The sequence below is a fragment of the Leiobunum rupestre genome, chromosome 11, assembly GCF_980474605.1.
Source record: "Leiobunum rupestre chromosome 11, qqLeiRupe1.1.hap1, whole genome shotgun sequence".
In the NCBI taxonomy this organism is placed as follows: Eukaryota; Metazoa; Arthropoda; class Arachnida; order Opiliones; family Sclerosomatidae; genus Leiobunum; species Leiobunum rupestre.
Genome location: NC_143394.1, coordinates 34,712,465 through 34,731,369, shown reverse-complemented (window position 1 = coordinate 34,731,369; position 18,905 = coordinate 34,712,465). Strand labels below are relative to the sequence as shown.

General features: G+C 39.3%; 1 protein-coding gene across 2 annotated transcripts in view; it reads left to right on the top strand.

Moving 5' to 3' along the window:
• LOC149922373 (disintegrin and metalloproteinase domain-containing protein 10-like) overlaps positions 1–18,030 on the top strand; it is a 165,130-nt gene extending 147,100 nt beyond the window's left edge. The window contains exons 8-14 of one of the 2 annotated variants that reach the window (XM_090163202.1): positions 1,337–1,496; positions 1,800–1,889; positions 4,564–4,645; positions 4,803–4,930; positions 6,228–6,477; positions 7,696–8,289; positions 15,562–18,030. In XM_090163202.1, coding sequence (XP_090019328.1) covers positions 1,337–1,496; positions 1,800–1,889; positions 4,564–4,645; positions 4,803–4,930; positions 6,228–6,477; positions 7,696–8,034 — 1,049 coding nt within the window. In that variant the 3' untranslated portion in view covers positions 8,035–8,289; positions 15,562–18,030. Of the gene's footprint in view, positions 1–1,336; positions 1,497–1,793; positions 1,890–4,563; positions 4,646–4,802; positions 4,931–6,227; positions 6,478–7,695; positions 8,290–15,561 lie in introns of both variants that reach the window. The other variant, XM_090163201.1, reaches the window with a different exon arrangement.
• The last annotated feature ends 875 nt before the right edge of the window (positions 18,031–18,905 follow it).

The following is an 18,905-nucleotide window of genomic DNA, read 5'->3' as shown; positions in this document are numbered from 1 at the left end:
GGTTTTCCGCAAATTTTTATGAAATTTGAATTGAAATTTTAGCAAATCTTGAGAAAATTCATAAATTTCTACGGGAAATTTAAGAAATCTTCAAAATTTACAAATTTACAAAAAAAACCCGAAGGAGAAATTTCCAAAGATACCGTAAACTATTTCTGTGATAACTGGACACCAGAAGTATAATATGTAATATATTAATATTGTAATATTACAATATCTACCCTTCTTGTCGATAGTTTTCCTAATAGTGTCCAAAGTTAGCACCCCCCCAGGCTAATTCAAAACGATTATGTCCAATGTTTGACTTACTCACTTCATTTCTTAAAATAATTATTGTTTTAAAAATTCACAAATTTAAATACCAAAAACCAGAATATATTAAAAATGAACATTCATTATTTGTATTTCAAATCGTTTTAAAATGGTCTACTCTCAATTTGTGTTTTTAAATCGAATTTTACAAAAAGTGTCCATTCTTACCCTCACTCACCCTACATAGATTAGAAATTAACGGATTACTGCCTTAATTTTCCCTTTCACGTATTTTACATCCAGCCGTAACTTCTCGTTTAACTACTCTGATTTTCCACTCGAAAATAACTTATTTTGAAATATCATTAGAGCTACAAATGAAATATTCAGAGTTGCATACAAAACTGAAAGTTTAATATGTTTCGATAGCTAAAATTTGTCAAAACGCAAGAGTAAAAATAGCTCTTTATAATAAATTAAATTAAATATACTAGCACTCAAAAAGGTTTAATATTGCTGACCAGAATGTCAATGAGTATTCGTAATTACACCCTCTGAGACTCCGAAAACCATTTTTTAATTAATAAATTAAAAAAATGTTAAAAAACGGTTTAAATAAACTGGCTGGTCGAAATAATTAACAACCCTACAAGATGAAAGATAATTGAAAAATATGAACTGGAGGATCAGTCGCATCCTTTCCACCGCTAATTCGGATAGGCCTATTTAGCCGGGGGGGGGGGGGTTTGCTTAGTAAACTCATTAATGAATCAACGGAAAAGTGGGGAGGGTGTATTAGTAGTTGAAACGGAAGGTGGCGCCATCTAGTAATTACGCGGGAACTTTTCATCTCGATCCTCAAAAAGAATGAGACGCGGTAGGCCTATTTATTTTTAATCGGGGGGGGGGGGGGAGATTTTTACGGCGTGCTGATGCTCCGTTAATTATCAGACGAGGCCGGAGGGTGAAGAGCGCCGTAAGAGGGCCGCCAGATTGGGACGAGAACAAAAAAATATCGGAATAAACGCGAGAGTGGGTTTTAAAAAGGGATGAAAGTGTAATTTTGGCTTTCCCTTTCTGGCAGAGTTGCAGCAAGCCATCTGCGGTAACGAAGTGGTCGAAGAAGGCGAAGAGTGTGACTGCGGTTGGGCCGAAGATTGCCAGGAGCCTTGCTGTTACCCCATGAGAAATAACCCGCCGCCCAACGAGCCCCCCTGCAGATTAAGGCCAAGCGTCATATGCAGGTACGAATTCAACGCCCTCTTTCGAGATTTAGCGGTACTATTACAATCAAGCGCGGCTAGCCTCGCCTTAACGACCGTTCCGGTCAGCCCCCGCGCCTCGCTTCGCCTACGCATCCCGTACCCTTCTCCTTAACCCCGACGCGAATTGCCTTTAAAGTCGGAACAATCTATCGATTTTATTATTTACTTAATGGTGAGGATATACTTTGACGGCGTGGTTAAGCTCGATACAAATTACAATTCCCACCCTTCCTTTTTTTATCTCCCATCCATCCACTCGCGCCATTTTGGACGCAGTCCCAGTCAAGGACCTTGCTGCGACATGGATTGTACGCTGAAGGTCGGGAACAAATGCAGAGAAGATAACGGATGCAGGAGCGCTTCCTACTGCGAATATCCTTTCGGATTTTCTAATTATTAAGCCAACTAACGTCGCGAGTCGCGGCAGAAAGTCCCTGTCGTCTATAAATTGGATCTTACGGAGGAGGCCCCGAATCGGACAGAGAGGGGACCGGATGAGACGCGGTTCAAGTTATAAGTCTGGCTGGGATTCGAACTCGTTACTCGTGAAAGGAGAAAATGGAGCGCGTTATCGCCCCCGGATTCGCGGTTCGGGAGGTGACAGGGGGGCTGACGCGCTTAGAGGCGTGTGCTATCACGGGGGTGGGGGGCGACATTGACAGCCTAATATTTCTAACTACTCGCGGGGGGGAGGGCTTCTTGTCTTATGACGTCATAACGGTAACGCCCCTTAAGCCTCGAAGGAACAACAGTTTCGATTATTGATGGTAGTATCTCCCATCCCAGTTACGAACACGTATCGCAATTTCAATAGTTATAAAGTGACTATGGTAATAATTACCGCGATGGTGTCGTGTAAGGGAGAACTGTCCATGACACGTCCATAATGAGTTGGCGCGTGGTCGCGATTGAGTCGGCGGTGGACGCGATAATGGCCCATGGGGGGTGAGTCCCTATTATCGAAGAGACTATGCCACGTTGTTAAATTTCAATTATTGAGGCTAGAAACAACGAAATCTCAAACGTATAGACGTAACTAACAATGCAAGTAGACAATGCGAAGACCCGATGATTATAAACCAAACGATTTGTATAGGCGTAAATTATGCCCAAAAAGGAAATGCATTCGTAATGTAGGTGGAAATTCCAGCGTGAAATTAAAACCCCCTCATACCCAAATACGGTGTTACTCCAAGCCTATGTCTGCCGGAATACGATGCTGTATTAATCTACCGAGAGTCCATTTAATCGAAATGGCCTATAATCCAATAACCGGATTGCTCTCGGAGGACTCTAGTTAGGAGCTCCATTTAACTATCTCGATCAGCGCTGACAGAGATTGGCCGCGTTCACATATTGCCTACAGGGAAATATGCAAAAGGGGCGAAATCCACCCGAGGTACCTTCCTATTTAATAATGTTTGAGGTAGATGGCGACACTATAAAGTTTATGAAAAAAAACTTTTTTAAAAAATTATTAATTAATTACTAAATTATAGTACTTTAAATTCTTATTAAAAATATATAATTTTTGTAATTTAAATTAATGATTAATTTTAACAGTAGTTAGCACTCTCCGCCATAGATGGCACTATAATACAATTTTAAACTATCCAATCAGGGAAGATAATTTTGTATTTTAAATCTCGACAAAGCCGTTCTCCACTAAAAACGGAAAACTTTCAACCAATCGTTGAAAATAAAAATTATGAGGTCATGTCGCTATCAGAGCGCCATCTACTAACAAATAACGCCCTCACCAAGTTACTTCGGATGAATTTTACCCCTTTAAAGTCGTCTTTGCCCGTCAAAAATTGTAAATCAATCTATAGCCGCGTTCACACATACCCTCAGCAACGTTGCAAGTGCTCCCGCAACGTTTGTATCCCGTCGTGTGAACAGTTACCGTTGCGCGTTTCAGATCGCTTTGGGTGAACCGCTTCGTCGACCATTTTGGCAGCGATTCGTGACGTCATCGAGTCGGTTTTGGCGAACCATGAGACTTTTTTTTATAAAAATCGTCAAACGTGAATTTTTTTGCGCCTAATAAAATTTTTATGTGTTTTTTAGAAGAAAATGTCTCGCAACTTTTTGTCTATTTGTTAAAAAAAATACAACAAATTTCTTCTGGGTGCATTCATTTTTAATTAGAGTGTTTTGAAACGTCACTCAAATGCGTGAGCGGATGAACCCCAAATTATATTTCTATACTACCAAAAGCAAATGAACCGAAGTTATCACACTGCTATACAGTCTATACTCCCCATGTTGGAGGCGTTTTCCTTATGAAGTTACATTTTGGCCACGAATTGGAAATTTTGCTCGCTCCTCGGCCGAAATAAAAACGTTTTGGTTTTTATGAAACCATTTTTTATATGTAGAAATAGCTATACTCACAATTCCCAAGTGCAATTTATCGCGTCAAAAGACGGGGATGCGAATTATAATTTATTTGACTCGGTTTTCTCATCATTTTCATAAGGAAAACGCCCTCCGATTCTGAGCGCTATTTTGATAACTCCGGTTCAATTAATTCTGATACTATGAATGCCCAATTTTCTTCAAAACTCACTGGAAATCAAACGTGTGAACAAACAGTTTTCCAACCGCTAAGAACCGCAGCGAGATCGAAACGAGGCCAAACGTTTCCGAGGGTACGTGTGAACGTGGCTATTTACATGTAGTTCTAATTCGGCCCGAGATCCGCTCCGAGCCAACTCGCTTCGAATAACGGATTTCGAAATACTGACAGGTCATTGGCTTATCCGAGGTAATGACGTCGTCTCGAGACTTAAATAGCGATTTTAAATCGCCACTCTAAAGCGCTCCGAGAGCGCCAAATCAACAACGGTGGAAATCGAAATGTTCCATATCCGTCTGGGGTAATCGATGTGGGATTCGGGGCCAACCTAGCGCGGTAAAATGGGAGGCCGTATAATATACGGAGTCGAAGGTAGCGTACGTCATACGATTGACCCACGACCGAGACACGTACCCCGATTATAATGACGCTAAACGGGTTATATCCTTGACAATGTCCGCTCACCGGCAGAGGCCCCAAGTGTCCATCATCCATCAACAAACCAGATAAGACGATTTGTAACGATAAATTCGTCTGCTTAAACGGGGTAAGTACGCTTTCCGCTTCTTCCCCCCTATTGTCTTCCTGTCCGTAATATCTAACCATTTAACGACAACCCAAAAAAATAACTCTAAGCCGTTATTTTTACCCCAATTCCTTTCTGGGTTATCTCCACTAATACGTTGACGCGAACGAATAAAAAGGAATGTTCAGGCTCTATCTGCAAAGCGTACGGTTTGGAATCTTGCCAATGTCGGCGTGGACCCAGGGATCCAATCACCAAAGCCTGCGAACTTTGTTGCGAAGATCCGAAGGACAATAAATCATGCAAGTAAGTAATGACGGTTTGAGTAGCTTACGTTCGTAAGCGAGTTATCCCTTCCATTCGTGAAACTTTATTAATTTCGCGTCCACCCCTTGCTCTTATTAACGAGATTTTAATATTGGCCCAACAATACACCTATATTGTAATACACCTATACCTACAGAGAGTCAGAGAAAAGGGATTTATACGCTCGCGAATTAATGCCGTAGAAAAATAATTCATTAAAGGAACGGCGCCTCGATTTCACCATTCGACCAGATAAGCTTACTAGCTATTCATTGTTTTCCATTCATTTCCCCCGTTTCGACAGTCTTTTCATTTTAAATCCGAAAGCGCCACCCTACCTGCCAAACCGTATTCTTCACGTACGGTCCTCTATGAAATACCGTTAATTCCTTAAGAGCGAGGATATGTTCTAAAAATATCCCGCAATTGTCCGTCCGTGCGTAGAAAAGCGAACCTTAACAGAGATAAATTTTGTTGGTCCGAGGAACATTCGGGCTAAAAATGGAATAGGCTGATAAAAATATTATCCTACGAGGAAACTTCCCAACAGTACTTCCCCCGCGTAAACCTGCGAAAAAGAGGATTTCTCTGATTGGTCGGAATTTACGGCCAACTTCGACGATTTTTTTGCAGTCTAAAGCTTGTTTTCCACTGGCGCGCGCAACGACGCGTTTCTCAGCTTTGAAACGTTCGAAGAAAATAACATTATGACGCGCGCTAGTGGAAAACAAGCTTAACGAATTCGCAATTCGCGAATCGGCAAGTTTGAAGCGATGGATTCTCCAAAGAAAAGGTTCATGTTTTTGATAAATGTTAATTAAATAGCATTTAAATAAAACAGAAAACCGATCCTCCAATTCCAATTAGACGATTCATTTTATATTTTTAATTTATAATTTACGCTAAGGCTCAGTGGCGGCTTAAGAAGGCTGGGTCCCCAGGACCGTGCAGAAGTTTTCACGGGTCCGTCTTCTTCAAGTTTAATCGTTCTGATTTGCACCCCCCCTCGAGCTTCTCCGATGGCACCCCCTGCTGCCCTGGTACCCGGGGCGGACCGCCCCCCAAGGCCGCCACTGCTAAGGCTTATGTTTCCCACAAAAATACTGCAGCAGACGAAAATTGTTTTTAACGTTTTTTTATAGTTTTGATATCTGTACATAGATGGCGCTGCTGTTGAAAAAGTCACAGACTTACTTCCCCTTCCTACCCCCTTCCCGAAATCCTCTAGTAGTGAGGGAAAGAGAACAACTTAGGCGAAATATTTTTATCGGCCTATTAATGCGGAGGTTTCCCGCAGGTCGTCGTTTGAATGGAACGAGCCGCCCTTTGACGTGCCGGACATGTACGCCAAACCGGGGACGGCGTGCGATAACAACAAGGGCTACTGCGACGTGTTCCAGAAATGCCGAGAGGTTGACCCGTCCGGACCCCTGGCCACTCTGCGTCGTCTGCTGCTGTCCACCCAGGCCATCGCTTCCCTGCAGAGGTTCGTCTTGAACCATTGGTGGGCCATTCTCATTGCCTGTCTCTGCGCCATGCTCTTCCTAGTAAGTCATTTCTTTGGTACCTACGCTCAGGCCCGTAGCCAGGATTTTTCAGTTGAGGGGGCCCAGCGAATTCCTAAGGGGGCACGTTCAGTGCCTTACAGAGAGTTTGTGGCGTCCGGTTCAAAATGTTTATATATCGCCCTAATATATGTCATAACTAAAGTAAATTAGGAACAAATATTCCTAAATATTGAAATATAAATGATTTAAAAATGATAAATTTAGTGGATTTAGAAGCATTTACATCGGCTTCTCCCAATCTTTTCCGATATTAATCGGGGCACAGAAAAATTTTGAGGGGGCACGATGGGGCACTCACAGATATTTTTTGAGTGGGCACAAATTATTTTTGAGGGGCCAGGCCCCCTCAGGCCCCCTCGCTGGCTACGGACCTGCCTACGCTTCCGTTAGATTTTGACCTTGCCCTCAACAGTGGCGCTGCTCAGAAGGTTTTTAGATAAGTACTACCCTTTCTAGAAATTGAGATAGTTCCCACTTTTTAGAAGTATATTTATTAATAATTTAAATTTTTTTCTTTAAAAACAAAATATGTGAACAATACAGGGTGTTTCAAAAGGTTATGCAAAAATGTTAAGGAGTTGTAGGGGGTGAGTTGAGAAGTACGCCTGTTTTTTCCCCATTATCCTACGATTAGTTAAAAGAGTGCCAGAGAGCTTCAAAGTGTGGCCTACGAGCCCCTAGAAGTAGATTGCGACAAGCGCAAAACCAAGCAGCAGGAACTTTAAATACTGTTTCAGTTTCCTTTTTTACACTGGTTACCTCGATTTGTTTACAAAGTCCTTTTTCACCTATCACACGAACCCAAACCTTAATGTTCCCATTTCCCTGCTGCTTGGTTTTGCGCTTGTTGCAGCCTACTTCCAGGGGCTAGTAGGCCACACTTTTAAGCTCTCTGGCGCTCATTTAACTCATCGTAGGAAAATGTGAAAAAACAGGCATACTTCTCAACTCACCACCTACAACTCCTTACATTTACATAACCTTTTTAACTTAGAGCCCTTTTCCGAACAATTTGAGTATCCACAAAACCTTCATATAACCTTCATCCTACTAGTAGCAGCGCCATTGGTCCTCAAAGGGTCGGAGAGATGAAGCGTGATGAAATTGCCGTTAAAACGTTTTCCGAGCTTTGTTTAATATTTCAATAGAAGCGACCAATATAAAAGTTGGTTGGATTACAATGACATTTATTTAAAGGTTATAGTGGTACGATGCTTCGGCCGAAAATCGGAAGTGACTAAATCCGAAACGGAACCGGATATGGCCAGTAGCAGCCATTTAGTCTTCCAACGATCTCTGGCGAACCAAGCGGGAGGCGGAACGGGTGGAGGCGCGAAGAGCCGCGGTCAAGGCAGCGCCGCCCCGACCAACCACAGCCTGGTGGCCGCTCTGACCGGATGCGCCACGGGAGGCCAGAGTGCTTCCGGCGGAAGAAACCAGGGCTCGGCGTCTACCCCCGGCGTGGTCAAGAGCAGCCTGAGCGCGCACCCCGCCGACAAGCCGCTCGCCCTCAGCGCCGGCCACGGATGGGTCTGAGACGCCCGCGGAAATGGAGCGGGAATACTGGAAGGGCACGATGAAAGGAAACCAATCTCTATCTGTATATATTGTCTATCCAGCCCCTGAGAGACGGGACGCGGGAATCGCGAACAAGAAATTGCTCGCGATGATTTATTGTCCCGCATTCGCCCGCGCCCATTCGCCAGAAGAAACCTCTCTATTTTTGGTATATCAGCGAGAAGAGTCTATCTATGAGATTTCGAGAATCGCCTGTCCAAGACTACGTTCCCGGTAAGTGACACGTCACTCTTACTTATAACCACCCTTATTTCCATTATCTCCAATTGACGCGTTACGCCTCGGGATTTTATGCCAAGGTCGGATTCTCCCCTTCTCAGCTCCCAAACGGAAATGCCCAATGCTTCTACGGCAACTGCTTTAGGTACTTCTCGACAGATGGCGCCACGATATTTTCATTTTGAACACTCGAACGAAATAGACGAAGGTGTTAGAATTTATAAATTATGACTGTAGGTAGGATCTAGGAGCAACAAACACAGCAGTGCCCACACAAGGAGAACGCAACCCGTCAAAAGTCGTGCATTTTCTAGTATACAGTTTTCATTGGTTAGACGTTTTAGCGCCTGCTGGGTAAAATTCGGAAATTGTCTCCCCCCCCCCCCCCCGCCCGTAAAACGTTTAGCGTAAAGGTTCGTCCAATGAAAGTTGTACACAACACTGCGTTAACGTGTTTAAAGGCTAGCTGCGTTCTCCTTGTGTTTTTTGCTCCTAGCAGGGATGGACCTTTTTAGGAATGGACAGGTTGAGGATTGTTTAATAATAAAGGCTCTATAATGCTCGTTGACACCTAAACAATTATCTGCCTGATTACGAAGATCACATAAATAATGCAAAAAAAAATACAATACAAACGTCGGAATGAAGGTCCTGTAACGTGTACTGTTTGTCGATTCTCTAGGTAGAAGCGCTACTCAGCGATGCTATTTGAAGAATGGAGTTTCTGTTTAAGATTTGGCTCCTTTTTTAATGTGTCCAAAGTGTAGCTTACAGGTAATAATAATATCAAAAGTAGCATAAGACCCAAAAGTGTGTCAGAACGGTATAGTAGTTAATGAGAGTTTGTCGCAAAGTAAACAAGTTGGCAAGCCAAATTATACCTCTCCTCGGAAGAATTGTCCCTAGTGGTATTAATTTCTCGAGATAACCCTTAAAGATATATCTCCGCAATTTAGAGTTATTTGTTAAAAATATTAACCCATTTCTATCCCGCCCGGTATAAAATTTTTATTATAATTAAAATAATTGAGACGAAACGACCAATTTTAATTTATTCAGAATATCATAAGTTAAGTAGTTACAACAGTAAGTTAGACGTACTATAACAATGCACAATTGAATTAAACCCTTTTACAGAACAAGTTTATCAGTTAAATATAATACGAAGCAAATTTTAATGAAATATCTACAGAGGCTTTTTGGAATTACTCGCTTACGAAATACTTGCCGCATCTTTAACGCTCATTTTATTTCAACACTCGCCCTTGATGAAGATACCGTAGATATCTGGTAGTGGACGACTCGTTCACTTCCTGTTGACGTTGTGACGCATACCACATGAAAAAGACCAATGCCGTCCAATTTCCAATATCATATAATGACTCGCACACCCAAGAAATCATTGACTGCGTTAGAAATCGTAGATATCCAAATATCCACACCAAATGTATTTACAAGAAGCAAAAACCTTACCATCAACAAAGCACAGAGAGCCACTTGACTAACCGCCAGCTTTTAAAGCAATTAACGTTAAATTATCTCCTTTGAATTAACACAACTATATATAGGTCGTTAAGAATACCCGTAAATAAATAACAAAAAAACTTACAAAGTGGACCACCCACAGGGTCTACCCTTTAACCCTCTAGTCTCGGCTGACTGCGCTAAAACAAGATTTAACCTTTAAAATTTAATTCGTAAAAAAACCAGATTAGGCCTTCATAAATTCATTAATAAAAAAAGACTTTATTACCTATTATGCTTACGATGCCTGTCTTAATTTCAGTGAATCTAAGCAGCTATCGGTGGTTCTGTGGTAGAGCCCTCGACTGCCAAGCCGAATGGTCTGGGTTCGAAACCTGGGTGGCGCATTTGTTTTTAATCAATAGAGAAACGCTAAATTAGAATTTCTTCGATGCAATAATTTCAATTTCAATTCTATTTCAATTAAACCAAAATTTCGTACTCTATTAAATACGCTTCCGATAAAGCTGAAGGTCTAATTTTCAATAAGGCGTAACAAGTGTCGGTGGTTCTGTGGTAGAACGTCCGCCTGTCAATCAGGAGGTCTCGGGTTCAAATCCCGCCCGATGCGATCGCAAATTGATACTAAGACGAATACCGTGTACAACTGGTGGAAACCCTGCCATTGGACGTTGAGAGGTAGCATTACACTCAGCACTCGGTCCGTCCCAAAGTCATTAAGAAGACGTTGGAGAGAAAACGCCCATATAAACACAACAGACTCAACATGCACATCCATCAGAACACAAACACAACAAATTCAACACTCACAACCTACGCATAAACATTACAAAAACGTAATACACCAAACCGTCACGACGGTGAGCGAAAAAACACCATCCAAACCAAACCGCAAATGCATCCGTTAACGCTCACCGTCACACGGTGGTTTTGCCAACCCTTTGAGAAACTGCGTACGCAGTGATTACACTTTGCACCGAAAATGCGAACTTTGTCCCCTCGGAGAGGTAAAAAGGGAAATGAAGGGGAGGTCGGTAAATACCGAGGGGTCGGACATTTACCAAAATCCCGTACACTTTGTCTAAAATCGCAAAATCTTTCAACTCTCTCTATGGTAAATTGAAATCCCAAAATCACTTCAAAAAGTAATGATAAAATAGCCAAAATCTCTACGAAATCCCGAAATCCCGTACAAAATAATTGCAAGTGTCCGACCCCTCGGTAAATACCATTGAATTGGGAATATTAATCTAGAGGTCCAATCAAAACGTCGGATTTGAGTATTTCGCGAAACAAGTTTTTAAAAAATAAGAATACTGCCGTCTGCTCCCAATGACGAGTCAACTTTATCATTCTACCCGTGGCGCCGTATATCTATCAATGGTTGACGGGAGTAGTGGCTCACTCCTGTAATCCCAGGCGTCCGGGAGGCAGAGTTTGTGGATGGCCGTGTGAGGACGACCACTAATTCCACAACGGGTGGTTGTCATACTTCCGCCACGGGTGTCCCAACCCTATCCCCAATTATCCCCCCGTTGGCGTGGCCGTAACACATCTCGCACCTGATTAATCAAATGGACGAGCGGACTGAATTGTCCCACCCGTTACAATCGCTCATAACGAGCTTCTAAAAAAAAAAAAAATCTATCAATGGTTCGTTCAAATAAGACGCGTTTTCCGGTAAAAAGATTTTTTTGTTCAAAAATAATGGATGGCGCCACGGGTCATATGATAACGTTTTCTCGTCATTTTAGAGGAGACGGCACATTCGTAATTTTCAAGAACTTGTTTCGCGGGGAGCAGATTTGATTGGATCTCTAGATTAATATTCCCAACTCAATGGTAAATACGTCATCAAAATCGAGGTACTCTAGCGCCGCCGAGTGAGGCGTTTTAGAACGTATGTCTACGGGCGAGTAATTTGAAAAGAGTAAATCACGCCAGACCATACACTAAATATAATGTTGCTAGTACTATTCCAACAAGTAGGTTATGTAGTCTATATAGAGGTCGGGGACGGTTAATCATTATCCATGATTAAATTGATTTTTTTCGGGAAACAATTTAAACAAAGAAATTTACTGGTTAATATTTCGGAAAATGATTAAAAAACATGTATTATTCGTAAAATTTTAGCTTTTTATCGAAAAAAACGTCGTTTTCCCGATTAATTTTACAAATTTATCAAAAAATTAATCGGATAATACAGAAATATAAATTACTTGATCAAAACGTTTTACGAATAATTTTGAGAGCTTAATCTATTTAATAAAAGTTAATCATCTCCGACCTCTAAGTCTATAGTGTGACTAGGTCTCACTAGAAAATTTAATAGGCGCGAAGGTACAGCTGACACACTTTTGGGTCTCACGCTACTTTTGGTAATATTAATTAGCTAACCACATTAGGCCTAAGTCATCAAGCGACCTTTAAAAACTGGGCTACAATGCGTAGGAGGGTGGGAAACCAAAGAACTCGAAAAAAAACCCTTTGTGAAGAACACGTACTTATTTCTATGGTGGTTACTCTGAAAATAAAGAGGGTTTCAACTACTAGCTGGTCCTCAATTGCTGAAATATAGTGTTTCTTAATTCGAAGCCCCTTTAAGCGAGAAATCGGCCCCTTCTCTATCAAAATATGAAACCGACTTAAACATAATTGCGGCACCCACTGTACCATGGACCCATAATCTAAGGGGACTCACTGTTCAGACTTAAAAAGTACGCGTTAATACTGAGAATAGGAAAATCACGGTTCATTTTAGTTCAATGTGTACAAACTTGGCGTCGCTGAAGTCGATTTCCGACGTAGTATCGTAGAGAAGCTGGAGCGTTCATGTTCAATTTTGACAAAATGGCGCCGTTCTTGTCGGTTAAATGATTAGGCTTAGTAAGTTTTAGATCGTTTATTTTTTTAATTGGTTCTTTAAAAGTTTAAGTAATGGTATTTAACCAATATGTTAACTAAAAATAATCAGTAAGCCGCATATGGCTGATTTAAGTTTAATCAAATTCACTGGAATCCATTTAATTTTAGACTTTATGAACTAAGCCTAATCTAACTTTCTCGCACGTACTGTCGCCTAAGTCCCGACTAAGATTATCGTAGTGATAGTTGAACACAATTCTAGAGGCGCTTCAAAGCGGCAGGTGTACCTCAGTATGCCTTTCCGATTTAGGCCACGCCTACCGTGTCGAAATATCGAAAACAGTGAGTCCCCTTACATTCTTGGTCCATAGGAGATGCAATGGCCGTAGGATTATGTTTCCATGACAACTAGAGAATAGAAAACTAAAATAGGCCATACCCGAGCCTCTAACGTCAAAAGATTACCGCAGGGAAATTGAACGTGAAATTGACGAAATTTATGGAATAAAAAAGCCATTTAACAGGTACTGTCCAAACGACAATAGGAAACCAACGTATCCAATGTACCAGTATAAAATAACAAGCCTGGTTATTGGAAAATTCCAAAACACAAGTCCTTTTTTGAAACAAAATGATCTCTTTTAAACAATACCCTAAGGACGTGGAATATAGGAAAACGGTTCACTTCTGAAAAGATCCTCCACACTAATACCAAAAGCCAATAAAGCCTTCCCTCGCAGAGAAGTATCTAACTGTTAGCCTTTTCAAAAAATTTAAGATTTCTGCAAGATCTGTAAAATTTATTTCGAGATAGTTAATAACGAGGCCCAAAAATATTCACATTCCATATTTCGTTTTAAAAATATTAAAAATTGATGTTCTTAAATGTTTCTGGGAAAAATTAACACAATTTATATAAAATGGAGGGTGTGTCATACGTATGTGCTTGGTTATTTATTAAAATTAGCTGTACTTTTATCAAATAGAATCGCTTAAATATATCAAAGGCTTAGCGTGTTAGACTATAAATGGGTAAGTTAGACTCGCAAACTTTGAAATGTTCTTGCTTTAAGATTTAAGACCTGGCGCTTAAAATAAGAAAACTTTCTTGTTAACTTAACGCACGCCTGCCGTGAGCGGCTTTTCTTCAAAGGATCATTTGTTTGTTTACATTTGTAGCTTACTTTAACTTGTACTATGTATTATGTACGAACCGCAAAATTGTTAGTTCATTTTTCTTCTCTTACAGTACTAATAGACGCTAAAGATACCTTAAAGCAACTGTCGGCTTTATCATTGTCACCTGTATTATGAAAAGGCCCCTGTTATTAGAGATGGCCGTGAATCTAACCGATTATTCGGAAGAAAGCGACTTTAGTGGAGACAGTGGTGCCATCTATTAATGGCAAAGGAAGCTCAAATTGAAAATAGCCAAACAATAACGTTGTCAGAGAGTATTATCAAGAATGTATTTATTTATACTCAGGGAGAATGAATATGTCGAGATTATTTTTAGCGTTTCTCCAATTCCACCCGTTGCCCCCCCCCCCCCCCGGTATGCTCCTCCGCTTTAATAAAATCAAATAATACTGCAATCTCATTGGTTCTTAAAAATTACGTTTTTCGGCGCGATTAACGCTGCAGCGAGGACGCAAAAAAATAAGACCGCCTCCTTTTTCCCTCCCCCCCCCCCCCCCTTAGCGCGACGGGGTTAGGGGCTCAACGTGTCCGTCGATAGTCTCGACATATTCATTCTCCCTGAGTATAAATAAATACATTCTTGGTATTATATTGAGACAACTTATACTCTATTTAATGGGCTTTAACCTAAACTATAAATCCCATGTAAAAATATTGTTTAAAATTACTGTAATTTATGTTATTGACCAATTTACAAACGGTTCAATCAACGCGAATGGTACCGCCTTTTCGATAAAAATTTAGCTTCACTATCTTGTTTTGATGTCGACGATAGCGACATCTGTTGATAAAAGAGCTACTTGACATCGAGCCGGCACTTGCTTTAAGCCTTGACTATAAATTACTCAGACATTTCGAGAATCTCGGGAGCTATTTAGGCACTTTCTCCTCGCGTACAGGCGGCGCCACCTTCTACGAAAAATGGGTCGTTGATTGTAAAGTAAAAGCTCATTCTTCAAATTGCATCGCGCCCCAAACACTCCTACCGAGAGAATCGTGAAACGTTACCATCCACAAACCATTCACGTGTAAAACTTGTCCAGGTAAAGGTATTAAGCCTAACGTCGCTCCCTTATATTGCGCACGCGTTCAATATTTGGGTGGAAATCTTTCCAATGTCGGACACCATGGCGCTACAAGCGGCGTTGCTATAAAACCAATAAGCACCTAACCTAAATAACAGGGCCCCAACTCAAATCTTAATTTTTTTATATTTCTAAAAAAAATGTATATAAGACTTTATAGGACAATTTTTTCAAAATTATAGGATTTTATAGGACTATATATGCTATTTTATTTACTAACTTTATGCATTTAAAAACCAAAATATATATTTAGTGAAATAAATCTCTGATTTTCACTTAAAAAATTTAGACTATTTAACCATTTTATCACAAAAATATACTAGTAGCTAACCATATTAACAATAACAAAAGTATAGACTAGAATGACTTTGTATAGGAATTTATCCTATAGCTAAATCTAGCAATTTAACTGACAGTGAGTGGCGGGATATGAAATGGGCAAAATATCAAAATTATACGATTTCATAGGACGTTTTGGGGATTTTGCTAAAAATACAGGATGTTATAGGACATTTTTGAAAATATAGAATTTTACAGGAATTATAGGACCTCTTTGGGCCCTGCTAGATTCGAGTCCACTAATTTATTTGTCTTACACGATTTAAAATTTGGATTTCCCCGTTTGTAGATGGACGGCTTCTCCAAAGCATTTCATCCCAAGACAACCAAACTACTACTATACTGCATACATCTTCCATAATATAAACTATGTCAAATCGGCGCGAGTTAATATTCAATAACTTTATTCGCATTGAAGTGATTTATAAACTTATATATGACCTGGATATTAATATATATATATATATATACCGCTCAAAGCTTTCCATATATACAGTGTGTGTATTTATTGACGATAAAAGTGTAGAAAGTATGAAAAAAAATGCCTTACATAGCTCGTAAACTCTGTTATACTTAACCGTAAAAAGCACTGTGTTATTATTATTTTTTGGGCGGTCATTTACGTGAAAAATAACGAAAAAAATCCCGCAAGATGCCAACACTTTCGTTGTCTTTTCGGTAAATATAGAGGTTAAGCCAATTCTCGTAGAAATTTCAACGGAAACTTCACAATGCTTTGACAGCACTGCCGAGTAAACTTGACGAAACGACTGCGAAGCACCGTGGAAACCTAGTCGTTCCCGTTCGCATCATCTGGTGCTTAACCTCTCTAATGATAAAATCGCGTTTTTCGCTTATAACTCTGAGGTTTTAACGGCTGTAGAAAAAAATAAACTTGTACAATGTTCGATGAAATTGGGTTCCGCTCCGCGCTTTAACGCGATATTTACTATTAAGTGTAATTTAACAGAATTAAAGAGTGAAAAAAAAAACGTTTTGTAAATATTAAAAGAAAAATATTGTAATTAACGAAAAAAACGAACAAAAATTTATTTTAATTTCCATCTTTTGTTTTTAATTTTGTTGAAAAAATTTATCCGATCCTTTGGGATAATTTAAAGTTCGTTAACGATGTAGCGCCACGTTTACAGACGAAATGGAAATGTAATAAAGCGAATGAAGTCCACCTAGCGGAGTGCGTAGAAAACACTAAGGTTGTTTTCGAGTTTTATCAATAATAGACGTTAGTTTTCGTCAGTAAACGTAGCTGTACGTTAATTTAAATATTGAAGACCATATTAAAGCTATTTTCAATTAGTATTTTCGATCACGCGATGAATTATTTTTGTATAAAGAATAAAACCGGAAAATATAAAGTCATTTAATTTTAAAACAAACGAGGTTATTCCAACTATAACCGTGCAATGAATATGATTTTCTAAAACGATTTTAGAAGTGATGTGTATAAAACAAAAGTGTACAAATTAAAAAGTCTGAAATATAGTGTTAAATGTTAACCGAGCGGGAATGTTAAAATGTTGTAAAATAAGCGTACCGTAACCGCGGAAAATTCGTCGGCGAAAACGAATTTTCAGTCGTGTTGAAAATGAGAGAAAAAAAAATGATTGTCAGAATCACGAAACCAACAAAAAAAGCAGAAAAATATTTGATTTTCTTTTGTTTATATCTCCGTAAATGTAAGCCCCAACCCAAAATTTATACCGTTAGAGAAAAAAGATAAAAGTTATCTTTGGAAAAACACGGAAGATTCGAATCTCCGTCAGTGCCAATATACGTAAGAGGTTAAACAAAAAAACGCAAAAATGTATAAAGGCCGCGCGCTTCTGTTTTCTGACTTGTGTCACACTTTACACACAAGATGGCGCCCCGTAACGCGCGCCATCTTGCCGATTATGCCTTTTTGTAGTATTTTCATATTCGATAAAAAAAAAACATTTGATGGTATCCTAAAAATCAATTTTCCTCTCGCCACCACGAAAAAATAAAATAAATAAAAAGAACAACACGTAGATCTGCACTTGTAATCAACGCGCGAAAAAAAAGTATTTCCCAAATTAAAAAAATTAAACGCTTAAATGTCCTCGCTAAGACATTTTGGACCGAATTTGAGAATAAATTTAATTTATAATTTGAGTTTTGGGCTTCGAATCGATCATATTTAAGGTTTGTCTAGAGAAATGTCGGAAGGGAATTTAAAATTAAAAACTCTTTAAGCCTAGGCTTAATAAGAACGCGGCCATAGAGCGAAATTGCGAGCCTAAATGATATAAGATTTAATCAAATTTATATTAAAAAAAAGTGGCCAAAAACGCCACTTTAATCTCTTCGCATTGCCGGTAAAAAAATACACGTTCGAAGAAGAAGGAGCCGCCCTGTCACGAAGGGCTAGCACGAACTGAACTGAATTCTACCATAACAACCGCCTTAATTGAGAATGCGGAGAGGAAGGTAGCTTTTTTGACGCGGCTAGTCGGAAGCTTCTAAATGTTTCACTCGCCTCCGTATATTACATAGTCCTCTGTACGCTTATTATTATCCGCATCTTTTACCAATTTCCTACTAAAATTTAGAGTTTATCCTACCATATATCCCTATATCTATGACCGAAATCTATATGAAATATAATTCTATTTCGATCACGTACGAATCTAGGCGCGCTTATTACGGTTGATTTGTTTTCCAACAAAACAACAGTTTCTTCGAATGAATCGCTGAAACTGATCATTCAAAAACCTTTTGTCGGGGAAATAATTTGGAATATACAATATTTTGCTATATTACTATATAGTGAAAAATGAGAATAAAAAATTGCAAAAAAATAAAGTCGTTCTTTGTTTTCTGATTTTCTTGTTTCTAAGCATATTTGAAAAATGTTCCACGCTCAACTTAGGTAATTTTTATAAGAAAACAATCGTGGATTTTTTTTGGCAATTAATAAAAGTTTTATGAATTTTTTAGAAGAAAATATTATTCCAATTTTAAAAAATCCAACCAATTTCTTCAAATAACTCTAGAGGTCGGCGGAACGAATAAATTAACCGCCAAAATTTCGATTAACAATAAAAAGTTTGGTTAACTGTTTTTTATGAACATTTTATACGAATAAACAACGATTTAACATGCAAAAATAATCGGTTTTTTCGTATATTTTTCGGATAATTTGCGGTTAGGAATAAAAATAAATAATTCGATAATTTCTTATTCAAACGCCGATCTCTAAATAACTCAAATGCGTGAGCAGACGAACTCCTAATTGTATGGCTATACTACGCAAGCCCAATTTTCTTCAAAACTCACCGGAAATCAAACGTGTGAACAAACAGATTTACAAACGCTACGAACCGCAGCGATATCGAAACGAGGCAAAACATTTCCGTGTTTACGTGTGAACGTGGCAAAAGTAACTTTTATATGAACACCAGTTACAAATAATTAAATATTTATATAACTAAATGTAATGAACTAGCTTTCCCTAAATATATTTTATTAAATTATGTTGATAATTAATCGACCCCACCATTGTTTACTTATTTTTATCGAGCTTCTATTTATCTGCTAAAGAGGGCGCTGTGGATTATCCAACATGAAATACCCTTCCTTAACTCAGATGGA